The following is a 14,521-nucleotide window of genomic DNA, read 5'->3' as shown; positions in this document are numbered from 1 at the left end:
GAGCCCCCTGTAAGAGGCCAGTTGGCCTGGGGCCAGTGTCAGTGCGTTGTGCCCCCGATTGGGGCACACTGTTTTTCTGCCAATTAATTTCCTAAAGTTTATGTTGGGTATTGCATAATGTATTTCTGCTTGTGATGCCTATTGTGCAATGCATTCTCCTAATCTGTATTATACCTCATGATTCTTACATAATGTACATTTGAGGTTGATACATAATGTGTGATCCTAATATGGTTTGTGCATAATATGATAATGCTGAGGTCATTATTGTGCCAGTAGTTACTGGTTGTGTACTACGTCTATGATAAATCTTACTTTTACTATTTCTACTAAGTGATGATTCTGACGGTGGTCCATGTGGCCCTGTCATGTGTATATAATCCCTGTAAATATTGCCCAGTGCCAGTTGGCACAGTGTATATTGTGTGATTACCATCTAATGTGTTTTATGATAATACAAAGGCTATTTTGTGATGTGCCTAGTGTGTTGCTGCTTGTGTGTGTGTGTTGCGCAAACGGTTTACACATTGCCTCTGGGATAAGCCTGACTGCTCTGCCAAGCTACCAAGGGGGTGACAGGGGTTATCTTTGGCGTGTAACTCCCTTGCTCTGACTAGAGTGGTGGTCTCTGCCTGGCTTTGGCGCAACCAAAGGAAGGCTGTGGGTAACCACAGCCTGAGTGGAGCACAGCAACAGACAAAAATAGTCTCAATGAGCTAACCAAATTAATCAAAAAATTCATGAGCTCTAAGGCATGTATTGTTAAGGGAAGTGGGGGCTTTGCCACTAGTTTAAATGGTAAAGGTGAACTAGCAGTTTAAAACTGGTCTTCCAGGCTGCAACGGCAGGCTGGGAGCCATTTTGTATCTTGTTCCACACAGGTTGGCACAACCAGTGCTTCAGCCTTGGGGGGACACACTGTCTTACGTGCCTTGGGTACCCTTGGTACTATTTATTAGGGACTTATAAGTATGTCAGCTTATGCCGATTGGGTGTAGCCAATTCAACATATACTTTGTAAGAGGTTAAAACACTGCCACTGAGGTCTGGTTAGCAGGCCTCAGTACGCTCTCAGAGTGGAAAAGTCATCAGCATCAGTCCAAAACTTTGGGGGTGGTCATGCAAAAAAGTAATTCCCTTACATCCACATTTAGTTTACTTCTAAGTCCCTAGTAAAGGGGTACGACATGTACCCATGACTTGTAAATTAAATGCTACTGGTAGGCCTGTAGTACTTATTGTGCCACCCACTAAAGTAGCCTTTTGAAATCTGTCTCAGGTCTTTCATTGCAGCCTGTGTGCAGTTTTAAACTACCACTTTGTGCTGGTGAAATAACCCTTTTGCCAGGCCTAAACCTTCCTTTTTAACACATGTAAGTCATCCCTAAGGTAGACCCTAAACAGCTCACAGGGTAGAGTGCACAGTATTGGAAAAGTAGTACATATGCTTTTAAGTTTTAAATGTCCTGGTTGTGAAAAACTCCTAAATTCGATTTTCATTACTGTAAGGCCTACCTCTCCCGTAGAATACCATTGGGTTATCTTATTGCATTTAATATGTGCTAACATTTGATTGGGAACAGGTTGAAATGTAACGTGTGGCCTCAAATTATTGCCCCATTTACACTCCAAAGGGTTGCTTCCAGCATATTCACAAAGGAACTTGACATCAGCCTTTGTCAGCCTAGACTACTTGGAACCTGGACAGGGGCCAAAAGGAACTTTCCTGAACCAGATGTAGGGGTAGCCTGGAACTTTCTCCCACTTCAAAGGCTGGCACCAGGTATAAATATTGGAACCTCAGACCAACTCTTACTTATACTCCTGGACCTGTGAAGGACAACCGAAGGAATGCCTTGGGCCCCCAGAGGGCTGTCCTGATTCTAGAGGCTTTCCTGCCTTTCTGCTTGAACTCAGGACTACTAGAGTGACCTGAAGGACTAGTTGGCTGGCCTCCTGTGTGAGCTACAGTGACATAATAAGCAACGGAGACCTTGAACCCTGGACCTTGAATCTGCTAGAGTAAGCCCTGACCCCCCAAGTAGTTTCCCTACAGTACTAGACCCTTGGTGGTGCTGAGCGTACTGCTCCTGCCCTATTCTAGAAGTTGGGACATAGGAAAGTTTTCACTAATTAGTAGCCTGAGAACTGACAGAAGACAGAGACCCGCCAGCTTGTTGAACCGCCAAAGGTGCTTCGCCGGCCTGATTCTGCAGTTAATCCTGCTACTTTCTTATCTCCAGCACAAAATCCTGTTCAGCTTGACCTTAGAGCAATGGTAACCGGCCTCATGGATCCTTCTGCTACATCCTGCAGCTTCATCCCACTGGAGATTTTCTGCTTCCAAAAACGGGACAGACACACATATGGTTGCAGATGCACATAGCCAAATACACCTAAAGACATCCATTTTTACACAGTCAAATAAACATAAGGGAAATTATGCACACAGACTGGCTATGAAATAAATAAACTGTACCTAATTGGGCATACTGTCCATCTCGAGGACACTCTGCAGTTTCAGTACAAATGACAAAATATGCTCGCTAGTGAAAAACTGAATATGTGGCAACTACACAAAAAAATAGTGCATGCAGACCAACAAAGGCAAAAACATCAGTGCACATAGCCAACTAGCCATTTCGCAAATAAGTGAAGCTGGGAGGGAGGGGGCATAAGGAGGAAGGGGCAAACCGTGTTCTGCACAATTGAAGAACAGGATGATTTGTGCCAAGGAAAATAATGGAGTTGGCTGGTTCGCCACATGGCTGTGTATGGAAGTAGTGGGTGTCAGGCAGAAAGAAATCATCTGCCATGAGCCAGCTGCCCATCTTCGAGACAAATGCTCCTTCTACACAGAGAACAATTTTCTACAATTCTCCGACAGCTACAAGCAGGATATAAACCTTTCTTAAAGCCGAATATGTGCCCACTTGCCCACAGACTGCAATGGTGAGTGCCCACATGATCCCAATACCGTTTGACGAAGAACAGTGCAACAAGATGCAGGTAGATGGGCAGTTCAATGCTGAATGTAAAAATTAATTTGGCTATATGCATCCACAACCATATGTGTGTGTGTATTACACAAAAGCCGAACAAATTGACTTTCATAATTTTTAGGTCTTCGCTGTAGACAATGCATGCGGTGTCATGAAGAGACATGCTGTATGTGCCCCCATTCTAATCCCGAACAGGACTTTGAAATGAGGGCGCCCCCCCAATGAACTTCTTGGCATTATATTAATTGCCCTCTGCATCCCATAAAGGGGAATGACCCAACTACCACCTGAGCCTAATACACTTGCTGTTAAGGATTACTTTAAGTCCCGGTTTTTCCTCTCACTATGGAATTTCCGTCAGGATGATATGGAGAGGAGTACCACAATGCAATACCCAAACTAGCCATGGCTTCTTTGTAAGCCCGTGAGCTAAAGGCAGGGCCAGGGTCAGAATGTAATGTGCCAATTGCACATGTCCATATAAAGATTCGTAAATACTTGATAACAGTTTGGGCGTCAGGCAGGTGCTGGGGCCAAACCCACAGGAATCTAGAGCATGAATCTGCTGCTACCAGGAAGTACCTGTAAGCCCCGTCTGATTGTAAGGGGCGGCAGTGGTCCAAATAGACTCATTTGAGCGGTCTGTCTGATATCAGTAATTGTGTTCGCGGGGATGTGCTACGGTGGAATCCTTCCTCTGCTGACAGATGTCCCACTTGAGGACAACACCCTTGGTCTGTTTAGTAAGACCCGGCCACCAGTAACGCTGCTTCAGTAATAAAATAGTTGCAGTGATACCTGCATGTGCTGTCGCATACCTTCATGTGCCTCTAGAATTAAACCTTAGCCGCAATCCATGTTTGGTATTACTCTATCCCCCACTCCTGGAATATGAGCATACAGAACATTTTGCACATCTAACTTGTAGGAGTACTTGAGTGGAAACCATTTTGGCAAGGCTGAGCTGTTGTTGCGTTTAGCGTTCACAGCTACCATTATCTGTCCGTCTGTTCTCCTACTAGAACAAGGGATTTCAGCAACAGCAGCAGTTCTCACTGTTGCCTTGGCGGCTTCATCTGCCATTGAATTCCCTTCACGTGCATGCCAACACGCTGATGCCTCAATGTGTGAATTAGATGAGCCCGTGGCAAGCCTTTTTCGAGCTCTGCCACTTGTTCCCAAAGCACCTTGTGCTTCTTTATTGTGCAACCTTTGGACTCTCTAAACCCATTCTGTCACCAATAATGAAGATATTCATTGTATGACTTGACACAGTAAAATGAATTGCACACAATCAGTGTAGGGCAGTGTTTCCCAAACTGCAACTATTTTATTACTGAAGCAGCTTTATTGTGCAACCTTTGGACTCTCTAAACCCATTCTGTCACCAATAATGAAGATATTCATTGTATGACTTGACACAGTAAAATGAATTGCACACAATCAGTGTAGGGCAGTGTTTCCCAAACTGTGGTCCGCGGACCCCCAGGGGTCCGTGGCACATTCCCAGGGGGTCCCCAGGCAGCAGTTTGAAAAGCACTGCAAAGTTCCTGGTAAAATTAGCAGTTTTCGAGCAACAATAAAAGTGTCATGAAAATGCCAGTGATTAATGTATCTGCTGGAGAGAGTTAAGAGTTTTGTTCAGTGGCAGCTTTGACTTATCTAATGTAGCACAGAGGGTTAATATGCCGGTTAATATGCCTACTGCGAAGAATGTGTACCACGCATTTTTTAAAACAGTATTTTATGTGCGTAGGTCAGTGGGTTACTGCTTTTGTCACAGAGATTCTTTTGTTACTGTGCTAGTCATAAGAGACAATCGTAATCTAGCACAGTGACCTATAAACTCTGATCAAAGAGCTACTTGCAAACTGCATGGTTCAAGTTAGTAACTTATGTTTTTTTCCCAGTCTATAATTATCCGGATGCTGCTTAAAAGGTTTTTTTGGGTGGAAATACATTTTTATTGTTTACCACTGTGTTATATTCTGAATCCTGAGTTTGTGCTTCACCAGACGAAGCACTCTTTAAAAATGCCTACTAGTAAGAATGACATGTAAATACTACACCTTGTAGTCCCTTTGCCTTATGTAACATTTTCTAAACACTGATTTTCACATATGATTCATTATCTCTATATGTGTGTGAAGTAAAGTGCTTTGACATCCTAGAATGGTATGCGAGATGCTATAAAACAAATTAAATACATGTGACAGAGGGGCTATGTTGGCCCTGTTGGAGGGTGATAATTAGGGAATCATTGAAGAACCCCAACAAAAAGTGTTGTATCTTGGTGCATAGTCAGGTCATCATTTACTATTTTTTAAAAGCTAATACAATTCATTGTATAATGATAAATGTTTTGTACACTGCACCATTGTTTCCTACATTTTTTGGGAGGGGCGAGCCTCCCAGAGTCCCCTTTTTAGTGGTCAGGCTCAGTCACTGCACTTGGTGTGCACCATATAGGGACTGGTCTGAGAACATTTGCCAGGGTTGCTTTGGGTTTCCAGTCTGGCCTGGCAGGAGCAGGAGCCTCGTAGTGTGAAATAAAAGCAACCATTCAAAAGTTAGTCTTGACGATGCTGCACCAACCTTCCCATTAAAATGTGTTTTGCAATTTCTTTCAAAATAAAATTCTAAGGGGATATTTACAATAGAATTGGCGGAGCATTTCGTTAGCCTCCTTGGTGTAACGACATGCTCTGCCGCTACAGAAACGCAGGGCTGCACCATATTTACAAGAATATGGTGCAGCCCTGCGTTTCCCCCTGCACTGGCGCTACACTTAGCAGTGTTGTGCCAATGCAGGCACCCTTGCACCATAGTGCAAGGGTGTCTGCGTGCAGGCGGAGATTGTTTATGTGCAGGAAGTTCCCACTTCCTGCACATGGACAATTTTGAAATTCTGTTTTGTCACTTCTATGTGTGCTGCCTAATGCAGCACACATGGAAGTTACAAACTGTATTTTTTTTAAAGATTGTTTATGTGCCAAAAGGCTCTGGAAAAAGCAAAATCGAGGAGAAATAACGTATTTATCCTTGTTTCGCCAAGTTAAGACCTGGTTTTCCATGGTCTTAATCTTGATGCTGCCTCCTATTTACGCTGCCCTTGTTAATAGAGGGCAGCGTCAAAATCAATAGGTGTTGGGGTGGAACACCCACTGCAACTCCCACTGCCCACCCCTTTCACGCTAAGCATTGTGTGAAAGGGGGATTTATTTACAAGGCAGCTCTAAGCCACATTAAGTTGCTTAGAGCTGCCGTGTAAATAAGGCGAAGCCCCTATCGCCACGGGAACATCACAAAAATGTACGTTACCATGGTGATAGTGGCTTGTAAATATGCCCCTAAAATCCTTAGTAATTCGAGTATTTGTTTTGTGTGCACACGTGTGTTCATTTCTTTCAAATTACTGTTATATTGTTTGAAAATTAAATCCTACAAATTGCTTGGGGGTCCCGGCTTCCAGTGGTGACTCAATGGGGGTCCTCCGCTGTCAAAAGTTTGGGAACCACTGGTGTAGGGAATACCCGATCTGTATTTTTTAGTGCCAGTATCAGGGCTTTTAGTTCTGCCAGTTGTGCCGTGCAATCTCCTAGACACTGTGTCTGCGTATTGCTATAATGGAACGTACCGTTCCGCATACGTCCCTTCACAATACCACATGCTGCGCTGTATTGCTGTTTACTTCCTACGGCAGGCTGGGCAGATCCGTCATTGTAAATGATGTATTCATGCTGATCTAGAGGCATTATTTCATTCAGGGGAGGATATAATTGTTCGTACTGCAGGAATGAGTGTGTTTTCAGTGTAGAATCAAATTTGTAGTCTACATGGGCTGCAGTGAGAGAATAAGCCCATTGTATCCATCGCGGATGCAGTGCTTTTGTGTTTGGAACGCTTGCTTTGGTAACATCCTCTAAGGTTGGTACCAGAGTCATGACAATTATACATTTCCCCTGAGCTAGTGCTCCTTCTCTCACTACAGCAGTCTGTACTGCAGTCAGATTTTTTTCAGTGGATGCAATGTGCATCTCAGCGTTTGTATAGAAAATTGATTTGTATCCAATGGGTACAGTCTTGGCTTCATTGAAGGTTAGATGAGTATACCCAGATTGACCCACGACTATATAGATCACAACATTTGTAGTATTTACACATGTGTGTAAGTGTTTTGAAGCTATCATGTCAGCTTGTATGGAACAGAGAATTTCTGTGTGTTCCTGTGTCCAAAGTTGAACTGAAAATTCGGATCTGATTAGGTCTTAGAAAGGTTTTGCTTTTCTGTATAATCCAAAATGTATGTTCTGCCAAAATTCAGAAATCCTAAAATGGATTGTAATTCTTTCAGAGTTTTTTGAGGTTGGAGCAGTGCAAACCTTTAAAAAAAATTAGCTGCCAGGCTTTTCCCTTCACTTGACAATTCATATCCCAAAAATAGTACAATTTTCGAAATTTTAATGTTAAATTTGTAGCCCACTGTGGCGAACCCCAAGATTATGTTGTTCACCTTGTGCAAGTGATCCAATAATTCATTGTCCGGAAGATAAATATGATCTACATAGGACAATGCCTCCTCATCAGAATTTTGAAATTACTCTTGCTGAAAACAACCCGGGGCTATTTTATACCCTTGGGACACTCTACAGAATTGGCTCTGAGAGACGAGCGCGGAAAATGCTGTCAAATGTCTGCTTTCAGGCGCAATATTCTGGCAGGAAAATCTATTTGAGATATCTAGTATTGTTTTGTATTTTTTCTGCACAATGTTTTTCATTAATGCAGCACTGTGTGCATTTTGTACTGCAAATGTTTTCATGCATGTGTTAAAATGCCTGTAGTCTAAAACTAGACTGTATGAATTATTGGGTTTCAGTATGGGAAACAAAGGATTATTCATGGAGGAGGTACAATTTTCAATCACACCTTGGTATTCAAGTTGATCTAAGATCTCCCTGACCTTTTTCTTCACATCATGTTTTATTGGGTACTGCCTCTGAAGGAGTACTTTTAACCAGGATTTGATGGTGAGGTTACTCTGCATCCCACCCTACATGATTGCGGTAAAGTGCGGGAGCTTGTGCTAACGCACACACCTGCGCGTATGTGTGTTTCAGGGACTCTGGAGCGAGGTCGGAGAAAGCTAGTAATATAACCTCTTCTTCTTTAGGGTAATCCATAACAAACTCAGGCCGCCAATCTCTTTCACCCACTAGGATACTATATCCATATGTCAGGCTCTCCCAAAAGAGACCTTTCACTTTTCTGGGTATGGCCCCCTCCATGTGGAGGGTTATTTCATGTTATTGATGTGGGACACTTACAGGGCTGGACTGGGAACCAAAACCAGCCCTGGGGGGTTGTGGGTGCTGTCGAGCTCTTTGCCAGAGCCGGTTTTCGGCCGATTTTGTTACAGGCCCGCTTTTGCAGCTAACGTCCCTGTAACAAAAATGGCCCCCAGGGGCCCCAAACCGGCCCCCCACCCGTGCGGCGCACCGGGGGATTGCCCGGTGCCCGCTACGGCCAGTCTGGGCCTGGACAGTTACCCATGTATCAGGTGTTTGCACAGTGATATGCTCATTCAACACTGCTGTCACCAGAAAGTCCATCAGGTTCTGGCGAGCTATTGTTACTTCTGCTGCTCTGTCTAGCATCACCAGAGCCCATTCCCCGTTCAGTAGTAGAGTCCTCAGTAGCCTGCGCATTTCTTATTTTAGGGCTAGCTACCTTCTTTTTAAATTGAGGTTTACTTTTGGGATTATACTCTTGTTTGATTATGTAGTCTGAAGTGCGATGTGTGTCTCTTGTCTTTGCTCGCTCTTCAATCTGCATTCTAAGCGCCCTTCCCACTCAGAATTTTTTTGATGAACCCCGAAAGGAACGAGAGGAACGTGTATCAGTATCCTGATACTTGTCAGGTTTTTTATTATTATCATGGTTCCTAAGATTATATTTTCTGTCAGAGGGCTCCTGTTGAGGAGACCCACCTGGTGATTGTGATGCATTCTGCTTATTAGTTTTTGATTGTTTGTTGTCCCATTTCTTTTTAGAAGAATCGGGTGCCTGCTTTGAGTTGTCCTTTTCAGGTAACTTGTTAATTGGGGTTTCATAAGTCTAGCTCCCAAGTTATCTCTACCCAGCAAAGCATAGGTATCTTCGATAATCTTAGGTAGTTCTTGCTCCTGTTGTGCAGGAGTGCATTCCCTCAGGCGTTGGCATATAGCCAGCGCTGCTGCCTCCCCTTTTATGTTAGCTAACATAATTGCAGATACCTGGGAAAAATTGCCTATCAATTTCACCCCTTGGTCCAGGGCAGGTTCGCCCCCATAATCATTCTGTATTTGTTTCAATACTTCCGGTATGAATGCTATTGAGGGGTTACCATGAGTTCTGGTATAAACTTCAGCGAAAACTGTACCCCAAGTGGTACAATCTATCGAGGGAGCTGTTCCCATTGGCAAGCAAATTGTCAGTGTTCTGTGTTTATCCTACAGGCCTATGTGGGGAAACACTGCCTCAAGCTATGCTATTTTCTGTGCTATCCAGAATGGCATTTGCTCACGTCTAGAGGGCATTCTTCCCATAATCGCGTTCAGCGTCTGTGGTGTCATTTTCGTTGCAGTCCCTTGTGGTTGACCAGCTTGAGTGACCCTTGAAGGTTGAATTGTGAGTGTTTGCATTACGAACTGTGTAGGATTCCTGTATAGTTTTACTTTTTCTTTGTAAAGTGGATGTAAGTCTGCTGCTGGCAATGTATGAATCTCTGGATGCTGTGTGTAAACAACTAGGACCGGCCAAGTCGCTCCGTCTCTGCTGAGCGGACCGAGTCTCACTTTGTCTGTGGTATGGGGGAGGGCGTCTTTAAACCAATTAATATGCTCATGGTAAGTTAACAGGACTTTTATGTCCTTGTATTAAAAGTATTCTTCTGGTAGTTCATCTGGAGTATAAGAATGAAACGTATGTGTGCATGCATCTGCAGGTGGTAATTTAACCCAAGAATAGAATATCTCTGTTCTGAATGCCATGTATGCCTCAATCACAAAGGTTACAGTCCCACCTAATGATGTGACCCCATAGTCTAATAATTTCATAGTAAGTGCATGTCTGCAATTTTCTGAAGTATTAAGAGCACCTTCCTGCTTGGCTTCCTCTGCACTAGTACTACTAGCACCACTCGTACCAGCGTCTCTAGTCTGAGACATTGAGAGGAAGTATTTACGAAAAGAGATAAGGTTTATGCACAATGTAGGGAACTATAATCCTTCAATCTTAAACAAACCTACAGCCACTACATAGGATATGCCTACTCACCTGGGACTGTATTTTTTCCCTTCCCACCCCAGACTTCTCTGAGTACGACTGAACTACTCAGGTTTGACTGTTAAATAAGAACCAAACCAACGTTGGCGGCGCCATCTTGTATAGTTCCTAATAATACGTAGGATCTGCGTGTTTAGGCAACCTAAACTAGGAGATTGGTGTCCAGACTGATTCTAGACCCCCCCAAAGGGTATGTTAGCCTTTAGACCAGCTAGCTCACAGTGCCTCCAAGAGCCTCCTAACTTTACCAAGGAGCAATAGTTTCTGGCAACTATTGAACATGACAACCCTTGATCCTTCAGGGATCGTGGAAACAGTACAGTACTTTCCACTCAGTCAATCATGCTCACTCAGTCTCAGAGAGATATACAGAATAAATGATGGGCGCGTTTTCAATAAGCATTTATTGATTCTGCATCATTCTAGTATAAAATATGTTTGCTGCGACAATCATTAGACAGAAACAGTTGTATGAGATTACAAGCACCGACATGGTAAATAAAAGGTAGAATTCCACCATGGTGCTAAAACAGTAAATATATGCAGGCATATTGATGCAAGGCAGTAATCGAGCGTACTCCTACGGTGCAAACCCTATCTAAGTGTGTCTAAGTATACCTAACATATATGTGGGTGTAAAGCCAAGAATCCCCTAGGAAAGAACCAACTTTATTACCTGAGGGTAGAGAATTAAGGACCACGTCTTGGTCTCGAGTTGGACACCCCGCAAGGGATGTTAGACCACTGCATGCTGGAGCTTCTGCAGGCTGGGACCTCAGCATGTAGTGTCAGCTTGAAGCTTCTCCTCTGTCTATCTAGTGTTGGAATGGGTCTTGTATACCATAAAGATAGCCTTGGGGCTCCTTACATAATCGATGTGCTGTAAGTATGACTATGCAAATGAATCTAGAACAATACCTGTGATTATGCTAAGTAGTTCTTTCACCCTAGTATGAAGGTGACCATGACATTTTACACAGAACGTGTTTATGCTGTTATGTACGTAATGTGCAGGGACTTTTCAAAGAATCCTCATGCATAATAAACGAGGCAAGTTTCCAAGAAACTGATCAACATTTATTCAGCACATAACTAGGTAAAATATCAGTGCTCGAACTTTTATTCAGAGCAAGGTAGGACAAATGTAGTTATAAGGTTGTGTAGCAGTCTAGGCCTAGATTGGGGAACATAACACCACTCCTCTCTATCCCTCCCACTCTACCCCAGTCTACAACACTCCAGTTTACCACAGTCTACCCACTACCCAACTCTGCCCCACTCCAGTCTACCCCATTCCACTCTGTCCCACTCCACTCCAAACTACCCAACTCCAATCTGTCCCACTCTAATCTACCATAATCTACCCCACTTCAATCCAATCTACTCCACTCCACCCCACTCCATTTCAATCTACTGTAATATACCCCACTCCAGTCTACCCCACTCCAACCTACCCCACTCCAATCTATCCCACTCCAATCTACTACACTCCTATTTGATCTTCCCTACTCCACCACAGTCCAATAGTTCATGCATAGGCGTTAGGAGATTGCTAGGTTTTTATGCTTACTGTATTATGTATACTGTATTATGTATTCACCCTTGTTTTCTTCCCCGCTCCTTCCACTCCTTTTTCTCACTTGCCCCTGCATTTTCCCCTCCCGCTTACCGATTGGTCACATGGCTTATGCCGAGAATGTTGGTGCTGAGGGATCGGTGGGTGTCTGTTGGATAATGTACAGTGCTCCATTGTTGTAGGAGTTGGCACAGCGTGTGGTCATAAAATAAAGACGCTGCAGAACTTATCTGGGTTCGCCTTGATCCTTTTTCCTGCATTACCACAGGGGTGTTAGGAGGGGCAGGACAATAAACTCAACATGGGGGCGAAGAAACTTGGGGTCAGCTCAAATCCTCTGATTTGGGGTTTTCAGTAACTTTCAGCCATGCTGAACAGCAGATGTGCTGCTAGACAGCATGGCTAAAAGACATTCACATTGGCAAGGCCAATAGCTGGGTATTGCCTAGACCTATAGGCCTTTGCCAAAGCTTGTCATGCATATATACGCTTTCATTCTGTACAGGAGAGTAACACCACTGTTTGATTACAGCGTAATGTCCAATTGCTGCACAAAGCATATTTCTGTCAGTGTCATCAGCATGCCCGTCTGCCTCCTAGCCCAACTTGCCCTTTCTAATGCGGCCTAGCTACTAATCTCGCTGGTGCACAATAAACCCACTATTATAACATAGTACTTAAGCTAAATCTCTTTTATATTATCCACAATAGGCCAGATTTTTTAAGCAGCTGCAGAGAACTATACATAAGTGCTGTGCAAACATATACCACTTATATGCAAATTGCGAGCTATTGGACTGCCCCTAAGGTTTTCTATGACCTTTTGAAACCGTGCAGAGATTGTATGTATAACGACTACGCCTGCTTTGTCAGCAACTTCTGCACATTGATACAGTACGCAACCTTAGGGCTGGCGTTATTCTGACTTCAAGACATTGACCTAATTGAATCTTATTTTATGTGTGTTTTTTCTAAGGGACGGCACAAGCTTGGACGAAGTTGTGGAAAAACAAGGAGATGTGATTGAATACCTCCAGCGTCACAATGCGATACTCAGCAAGCGACTGCTGGCCATGGCGTCTCAACAGGCCAGCTCCTGAACGTGCCTGTGGGCTCAGAAGACCATTGTACCTCTAGCAGCGCTAGCACGCTATCTGCTGAAGTGATGGCCGGTGCTACTGGCGACCGCCCTGAACTCCTTGGAACTTTCTTCCTCTAGCGTGTTTGCTCTTTTCTGTGAATGCCAGTTGACCTGTGGATTCTGTATACTTCTTTTAGACCCAGGACAGTTTGATGCAGTGCATTGAAAGTTGTTTTGGAAATACCTTCAGCTGTCTCATTTATTACTTTTGATGAATTTTCCCTCTGAAAAACAAAACAAATAAAAATTATCATGAATATTCGTTAAACGTTATAAATATTGGCACTTATTATGTGATCATATGGAATAAACCCTTAGGCAACCAGCTAGTGTGTTCTTGTTAGTATGTTTAAGTTAGTATGGCCTTGTAAAAATCACAGTTTTTCTTCCTTTGTGAGCTGGCAATGTGCCTATGTAGAGTGCAGTATGGGATGCAGTCTCGTGCAAAGCTGTCTGCCAATGATGTTTGTTTGTAATCTGGGTATCATGGCTTCCTGTTCACCTCCTAGATCTTATTTAATGCTCTTTGGATGATGAGGATGGATGGAGAACTGGGGCCTTAAGCCAGCAATTTGTTGGAGGGCGCTGCTGGACACATACATTGCTTTCCACTTAAGGAATTGGTGGATTTACTTGTATTTTTTCTCCTATTCTAAGTGGAGATCTCATGTCCTTCAATAGCAACCCAGTAAATCACGGCACGTTTGCCATCAAGGAGCTGAAAAACAGAAACTTTGCATAGAAGATGATGGAATTCCGTGAGGGGGTCACATGTCTTCATGCACTTTCACAGCACTGAAAATAAATGAGGATTACATATTGTTTTAGAATATCCTGCTTATAACTTTGCACTGTGTAAACTCTTTTTGTAATTTCGTAATAAGTTTTCTATTTTAGAATACCTCTTGACCTCCAGTGTTTTCAAACCTAACTACTTAAAACCCTATGCAATAAATTCATCGGAGCAGTGTGCACTACTTTTGACTTGTTATTCTCTTTTCTACAGTGACTGAGACCGATTTTATTTCTAACCTTTCACGCATACAAAAGCCGGACATGTATGTTCAACCTCTGTTTATGATGCATACGTTGTTGGAGTCAGTATTGGTTTGGCTAATATTCAAGCAAGGGGGAAATTTGAAACCGGTATCTGACATTAAATGATCATACTGAGTGCTATGCTTTAGGTCCAGGGTCTGTTTCTGCTCGTTTTTATTGGTTATAAGGGAGAGAATCCCGCGGATGGCGGTGAAGAGCTTCTGGCAACTCGTGCTGAAGAACCAGACATGAAATAGAGGTAAATTCCCTCTTCAGTCCACATTTTCAGTTTTTTTACATTAAGATTAAAAATGTGCTCTCTTAAGATATTGCTAGTTCTTTTATGTTTTTTAAGTCAATGCTTTCTGCAAGGTGAAATGTGCTTCTACTGGCATATTTCACAGCACTACAAAGGAAGAAAACTATCATTGTGTGATG

General features: G+C 43.2%; 1 protein-coding gene across 2 annotated transcripts in view; it reads left to right on the top strand.

The window, feature by feature from the left end:
* TMEM192 (transmembrane protein 192) overlaps positions 1 to 14,036 on the top strand; it is a 419,027-nt gene extending 404,991 nt beyond the window's left edge. For both annotated transcript variants that reach the window (XM_078677020.1, XM_078677019.1), the window contains one exon: positions 12,881 to 14,036. In XM_078677020.1, coding sequence (XP_078533146.1) covers positions 12,881 to 13,004 — 124 coding nt within the window. In that variant the 3' untranslated portion in view covers positions 13,005 to 14,036. The remainder of the gene's footprint in view (positions 1 to 12,880) is intronic.
* Positions 14,037 to 14,521: the final 485 nt, after the last annotated feature.

The sequence above is a fragment of the Lissotriton helveticus genome, chromosome 2_1 (genome assembly GCF_964261635.1).
Source record: "Lissotriton helveticus chromosome 2_1, aLisHel1.1, whole genome shotgun sequence".
NCBI classification, from domain to species: Eukaryota; Metazoa; Chordata; class Amphibia; order Caudata; family Salamandridae; genus Lissotriton; species Lissotriton helveticus.
The sequence above is the reverse complement of the archived record's forward strand: the minus strand, read 5'-3'. Positions and strand labels throughout refer to the sequence as shown.